The sequence below is a fragment of the Setaria italica genome, chromosome VIII (genome assembly GCF_000263155.2).
Source record: "Setaria italica strain Yugu1 chromosome VIII, Setaria_italica_v2.0, whole genome shotgun sequence".
Lineage (NCBI taxonomy): Eukaryota > Viridiplantae > Streptophyta > Magnoliopsida > Poales > Poaceae > Setaria > Setaria italica.
This window is the reverse complement of record NC_028457.1, coordinates 11,097,656-11,105,002: the sequence shown is the minus strand read 5'-3', so window position 1 is coordinate 11,105,002 and position 7,347 is coordinate 11,097,656. Positions and strand designations below refer to the sequence as shown.

Sequence of the window (7,347 nt, the reverse complement as noted above, 5' to 3'; positions counted from 1 at the left end):
ATTAAAGAGTTAAATTTTGTCCAGACAAATTAAAGAGTTAAATTTTGTTGCCGTGGATTTGCGGAGACAGCCAAAGGTTTGCAAAACATAAGGGAATGCATCTGACCTTTTCCTTATTCTTTCTTTTGCGGAACACAATACACATATACAAACATATACGTACACATACTCACTAATATTCTTACACATATATATGTTACTGAGTTGGAAAATTACTCTTGACCTAGCACAGATGCTCGTATTTTTCTAAATTTATTTAAAAAATTAACAATACTATATTTTTATTGATAGGTGACATGCTCATGGATAATGATGCAGCTAGAGTGGGCATCAACTCACCAATTTGGATCCGTGATTGATTTCTTCAATAGATATGAAATGAAGATGCGTTCATCAATCTACTGTGTGTATGTGTATGCCACCATCCGCATATTTCAAATATAAGAGTTTTTTTTTTATAGATGGTAAGGAGCATGAATCCTGGAATAATATATATTTTTGAAGGGGGGTTAATGATAAAGGTTAGGGTGGATTAAAGAGGAAAGAATCAATAGTTGAGTACTACTACCTCGGTGTTCACGATATGAATTTCGTAACTTTCTTGGAATCTACACAGATCTTGTAGAAATACCAATTAAAGGAGACTAATCTTTGACATCGGCATAGGTTTTCCCAAAAAATAAACAAGACCATTGTTTCAAAGAAATTTTCGGAAACAAACGGAGGGGCTGCTCAATATGTGGGTTGCAAATCGTCAAAACACACCTATGTTGCAGACAGAGGTAATTAAACTAAGACGATCGCAGCTAGAGCCAGAGGTGCCTAAATTTTCACGACGGCCTCGTCTACAACGTGCCGACGATGGGCGTTGCTTCCAACCCGGATCGATCCAAAACTTCGTGCGAAGATTAAACTCGCTGTCCATGTACGTATTTCGCGCATGCATCGTCGGCAGCATTCATCTGTTGACTTCGTATGACCCAGCGTAGATCCCAGCCTGTGCTATGTTGTACTATGTAGGACTGTAGGAGCATTCATCCTAATCGGTTCGAAAGGGAAAAGGATTGCTCCGGTACTCCCTTTTCTTCTAAAATATAAGACATTTTAGTTTAAATCAATACCAACTTTAAAGAAAAGAGAATAAATATTTACTATATGAAATGAGCATAATTGGATCCTTCATGAAATATATTTTCATATTTTACTTATTGGATACACTGGTAGAGAACTGACATTCCATCCAGGTGCTTTTCTCCCGATTAACATTGGACCCGGGACTAAAGTGCGTTTAATTCCGGGTAAAAAATGAGGCACCGAAGGCCACCGCCCGGGGGTGCTTTAGTCCCGGTTGTAAAGATCAACCGGGACTAAAACCCCCCTTTAGTTCCGGTTGTAACGTCTAGAAAATCTGGCACCGACGCTCGCCCCTTTGTCGCGGTTGGAATTTCCAACCGGGACAAAAGGGGGGCTTTTGTCCTTGTTGGAATTTCCAACTGGGACAAACGGTGGGCGTCAGTGCCAGATTTCAACACGGCCCTCTTTCCACCTTATCCTCCCAGGCAGCGCTCCTCCTTTCCACTTATCTTCTTCCTCTCCACATCCTCTTCTCCCTCTCCTCATCCTCTCCTCATCCACTCCTCCCTCTCTGTGCCGCCGCTTCCCCATCCCCTCCCACTGCTACCCTCTTCCCCCTCTACTGCCCCTCCCCTCCCCCCTCTGCTCGCCCCTCACTGGCAGCGAGGAGCCGCAGCGGAGCGAGGTACGGGGTAGTGGCCAGCGCGGGTGGGCGCGGCAGCCAAGCAGAGGCACGCGCGGGCGGGCGCTGTGGCGCAAGCGGCGGCAGGCACGGGTGAGCTGCAGCGCGGGCGGGCGAGCAGCGGCCCACGCGGGTGCGCGGCCTTTTTTTATTTTTTTGCAACCTTTTTACCAATCGGATTGAAGGGGGTCTTTAATCTCGGGTGAATGACCGGCACTAAGGAACCCCCATTTTGTCTCGAAGATTTAGTCCCCGATGGATTTTCGGGATCTTTGACCCCTACCAACCGGGACTAATGCCGCGTTTTCCACCAGTGATAGTTTCTAGTAGAAAAATGACCTTCCATCCTCAACAAAAATTTCGATTGTTTTTGGACCTTGGACTAAAGAACACTAACTGGGACTAAAGATGATCTTCAATAAAAAGCTCATCCGGGCAGACATCTTTAGTCCCCATGAGTTACTACAAAAGGATTGCATCCCTGACTCAATCAGATGTGCTATGTAGGTGAGATGGTAAGGAGGCCACGTGAGAGGCTTGAGATCATGGGTTCGAATCCCATGCACCACGCACACACGCATATTTTGCATGAAAAATCGTGTCACTTGTGCCTTGAAACGTGTGTGCTGGGGTCCTCCCTAGAATTTTTAATATTTTTTTTGCAAAACCTTTTAGTAAAGGTCGGGACCTTTAGTCCCGAATGATTAGTCCCAGTTGGAGGGATCTACTGAGTGCTACTCAGGTGCTCTGGCTACTAGGCTAGAGGCTCTTTCGCAACACTTCAATATTTCTTGTCGGAGGGAGCATGTTCTTTTGGTTAAAGTACTAATAATCTTAGCACATTTGTTCATTGCAAGAATAGTGATATAGCAAAAAAAATTGTCCATTTAGCTTTCATTAATAATACCATTTCCTCGATGGAAGAAACTAGGGATGGAAATGGGGAAATGGACATCTGAATTATCCGACATCCGTATCTGCAAAAACGACAATATGGATATCCGTATTCGTTTCCAAATTTAATGTGGTACTAAAATGGATACATCCGAATTCATTTTTCTTGATTTTTTCTATCCGATTTCACATTCGTATTCGACAATATCCGATGGTATCCGTATCCGACCATACGAAACAATTAGTTAGCTCTATATTTAATGATAAATGATGTTAATTTGAATATTAATAATGACATATTATCTTTATAACTATTAATTAATGATATTAATTTTATTATTATGAATATTGTATCAATAAAACAATTTAATACTTATCTCTAATTTTAATGACCAACGTCATTAAATTTCATAATAAATATGCATGAATATTAAACTTAGTTTTAAATATTCTATATATCTATTTATTAATAAAAATATTTTTACAGTTTTTATTATTCATTGATAAATGTTTAAGTATTTATTGAAATAGAAATTTATCCATAGATTATTTTTTTCATAAAGTGCACTATTTAAATAATTATTAATTAATATAATATTTTCATGAGCTATCTTTATCCATTACATACTCATACTTTAGTCTATACTTTTATAATATTTTTGTTATTCAAAAACCATCTATAAACAAAATACATAAATGTTATCTTGAAATTGTGTAAATATTCGGTGAATATCCAAATCCGAGATATTTTTTTTGTATTTGTATTCGAAAACATCTGAATTCGTATTTGTATTCGATTTAAAATATGGTAAAAAGTGCCATCCGAATCCGATTCTATACGAATCCAATTCGATTTCCATCCCTAGAAGAAACGTCTTGTCACCAGTCCAATACATTCACTTAATTATACCATTTTAGAATACAATCCAATGTTAGCCCCTAAATTGGATAAAATTAACAACATTTGGCATCATTATAAATAAGCTAAAGTAACAACTAAATCTAAATTACGCACATATGTTATTGTAAATCTATATCCCAAAGTAAATCAATATGTGATTCTTCTAAATTGTCAATTACTTAAGCGATGCACCCATGGTGTGTACCACCATGTAGACCTTATACATATATGGATCGGAGGAAGCCATGAGAATAATAGTTCCTACGTTAAAGACATCTCAAAATAACGGTTTACTTAAACACATGTCAACCATATATGTAGGTGTCATGTAATGCAAAAAAGTTATGAATTTGATGATAAGTATATAGAGTAGTTGCTAGCTAAAGCCTATCAAAACCGGATAGAGACAAGTACATGTCTAACAAATGAGACAGCAGGATAGAGTAAGCTAGGCACATTTTAGTATATAGATCCTAATTTTTTCATGAATTTCTAAGAATTATGTTGGAGCATGGGTTTAGGGTCATCTCAAATTGTACGTCATTTTGATTTTTTTAGATTCATAGGTTTTGCTATATATCCAAACATAGCATATATTTAGGTGCGTAGCAAAAACCTATGAATGTAGAAAAGTTAAAACGAACAAAAAAAACCTGATTGGCGAGGCAATTTTAAAGAGAAACTTTGAAGTGTTCGTTTTATATAATTATATATGTCTAATAATCTTCAGTTGCAGTTTATATACGATCGCAATGTGGCGGTGGTTGCTATGCATCCCCATGTTCCCATCTATATGTACTCTTCAACTGCCACTTCTAAACACATCAAGCAAAATGGCTGCTAAGATGGCCCTCCTCGCACTTTTGGTCTCCTTCATCCTTGCCACAGCTTCGGCCCATGCCAATGCCGAACACCTCGGCTTCCGTGCCACCATGATTCGCCGCACTGAAGTCACCGCCGCCACCATCAACTTTACACGGGCCGCTCAACAGTCGCACCACCGGCTGTCAATGCTTACCTCCCGGCTCGACACGGCCACGAGCAGCGTGAACACACAGACACCGCTAAAGATGGACGGCGACGGTGGCGGCGCCTACGACATGGAGCTCTCCATCGGCACGCCGCCGCAGAAGCTGACGGCCCTCGCCGACACCGGCAGCGACCTCATCTGGACCAAGTGCGGCGCCTGCGCGTCCTGCGAGCCGCAGGGCTCCCCTTCCTACTTCCCAGACAAGTCGTCGTCTTTCTCCAAGCTGCCGTGCTCCGCGCGCCTCTGCAGCGCTCTGAAGGAGGAGTCGCCCACGACGACGTGCGGCGCCGGCGGCGCGGAGTGCGACTACAAGTACTCATACGGACTGGAGGAGGATTCCGACCATTACACCCAGGGCTACCTCGGCACTGAGACCTTCACGATCGGCGGCGACGTCGTGCCTGGCATCGGCTTCGGCTGCACTAACATGTCAGAGGGCGGCTACGGTGCCGGCTCCGGCCTCGTCGGTCTGGGCCGGGGGCCGCTGTCCCTGGTGTCGCAGCTCAACGCCGGCGCCTTCTCGTACTGCCTCACCAGCGACGCTTCCAAGGCCAGCCCTCTCCTTTTCGGCTCCCTCGCCGCCTTGTCGGGCGGCGGCATCCAGTCCACGCCGCTCCTCGGTTCCAGCGTCTTCTACGCCGTGAACCTTCGCACCATCTCGATCGGCTTTTCGAAAACTGCTGGCGTCGACGGCGGCGTCGTGTTCGACTCCGGCACGACGCTGACGTACCTCGCGGAGCCGGCCTACACGCAGGCGATGTTGGCGGTGGTGCTGCAGACGGACCTTGCCCCGGCGTCGGACAGGGACGGGTTCGAGGCGTGCTTCTACTACGATGAGCCCAGCGACGGCAGGATCGAGGAGGCGGTGCCGTCGATGGTGCTGCATTTCGACGGTGGCGCCAACATGGTCTTGCCGGTGCGGAACTACTTCGTGGACGTGGGCGGCGGCGTGGTGTGCTGGGTGGTGCAGAGGTCCCCCAGCGTGTCTATTATCGGAAACGTGATGCAGGTGGATTTCCACGTCCTGCACGACGTCGACAAGTCGGTGCTGTCGTTCCAGCCGGCCAACTGCGATAGCCTCTCGGGTTCGGCTCGTCTCCTACCGAAATTTGAGGGCATCTTTCTACTGACAGCGCTCCATTTTCTGTATACTGTGTTACAGTTAGTACGGTAGTGGCAGGGGCGAAATAATCAGGACATGTTTATATTATCGTTGTTGTGAAATCAGGTTACAACGCGAATTTTAATGAGAGAAAAAACACAAAGGAAATAGACCAATGCCTCTCGACTTGGAAGTTGGAACCCCTGCACACGTAAAATGTCAGCGGGTACTATGTAAGCCACCAGGCTGCAGCTTATTGGGACAACACTAGTAGAGAATTGGCTTTCAATCCGCCCCCTTTTGTTCCGGTTTAAAGTTGGCCCGGGACAAAAGTGGGTACGCCACGGTAGGCAAAAATGGAGGGGAGATTTACTCCCAGTTGGTAATTGCAACCGGGACTAAAGGGGGGCCTTTAGTCCCGGTTGCAACGGCTAGTGGAGGGCTGTCGGTGGCGGGACCCTTTTATCCCGGTTGGAGGCTCCAACCGGGATAAAGAACCCTTTTATCCCGGTTGGAGGCTTCAACCGGGACTAAACTTCCAACCGGGACAAAAGGTGTTCCTTTTTGTCTCGGTTGGAGTTTTTAACCGGGATAAAAACTCATCCCCATTATATACGGCCAAGACAGAGGACTTTCTTCCTCCTCCAGCCCGAGCCAATCCAGCACATTGACAGAGAGAGCTGAGCTTCACCTACTCTCCGGTGGTGCCGAAGCAAGCAAGGGAGGTGCTGCCCGAAGTTTTTTCCCTCATTTTTGTGGGAATTTCACTCGGCCAACACAAGTGTTGCGAAGGTTTGCTACTTCACCCTCGTGTTATGCTTTGATTTATGCTTTGGAGATGGAAAGATTATTTGCTACAATGTGATGATGAAGTAGAAAAATGGAGAGGTATTTTGAGCTAGAATGTGAGGGAGATTGATGTGTCATATATAGTATGCATTATTGCAGTGGTTTAAAAATGATGCTACCTTGTCTAGACGGTTTATCTTATCAAATTCAATATGGTTTTTTAAATCCATACTTGTTGAACTTGCATACCGTGTTCATTTCTGCGATGATGTTCTCCGCCGAGCAGCAACGTATGTCAAGAAGGAGGTTTGATTCTACGAGAAAGAGTGGATACGGACATCGTGACCGTGTCCCCTTTTCCGTAGCATCTAACCTCTTTCATGACGAAGTGCGGTGCCGCCCAGCTGAGGACATCCTCGCGAAATGATCACGGTCTTCAAGTTCAACAACTTCTGTAGTGGTAAGGAAAGAATTTTTGTACATAGATAACTTCTGCTACTTGTTGAACTTATAAAATTCAATAAGGTTTTTCAAATCCATACTTGTTGAACTTGCATACCGTGTTCATATCGGCAAGAATGTTCTCCGCCGAGCAGCAATGTATGTCAAGAAGTAGGGTCGATTCTATGAGAAAGAGTGGATACGGACATCGTGACCGTGTCCCCTTTTCCGTAGCATCTAACCTCTTTCATGACGAAGTGCGGTGCCGCCCAGTTGAGGATATTCTTGCGAGATGATCACGGTCTTCAAGTTCAACAACTTATGCAGTGTTAAGATAATTATTTTTGTACATAGATGGTTTCTGCTACTGGAGGAAGTGGCGATGGTGGGGGCAATCGTGGTTCCTATTTCGGCAAGGTTCCAATCATAGTTGG

At 44.6% G+C, this 7,347-nt stretch overlaps 1 protein-coding gene across 1 annotated transcript; it reads left to right on the top strand.

Annotated features, from left to right (window-relative positions):
• Window positions 1-4,396: 4,396 nt before the first annotated feature.
• Window positions 4,397-5,898, top strand: LOC111258314 (aspartic proteinase nepenthesin-1-like). The gene is made up of 2 exons (XM_022829478.1): window positions 4,397-5,666; window positions 5,810-5,898. The coding sequence occupies exons 1-2, from the start codon at window positions 4,397-4,399 to the stop codon at window positions 5,896-5,898; spliced, it is 1,359 nt and encodes a 452-aa protein (XP_022685213.1).
• The last annotated feature ends 1,449 nt before the right edge of the window (window positions 5,899-7,347 follow it).

What these genes read in the sequence shown, in the direction of transcription:
- LOC111258314 (XM_022829478.1), top strand. Translation starts at nt 4,397, where the DNA reads ATGGCCCTCCTCGCACTTTTGGTCTCCTTCATCCTTGCCACAGCTTCG. An exon ending in CAACTGCGATAGCCTCTCGG is followed by an intron (nt 5,667 to 5,809) that starts GTTCGGCTCGTC and finishes TTGTGAAATCAG; the next exon opens with GTTACAACGCGAATTTTAAT.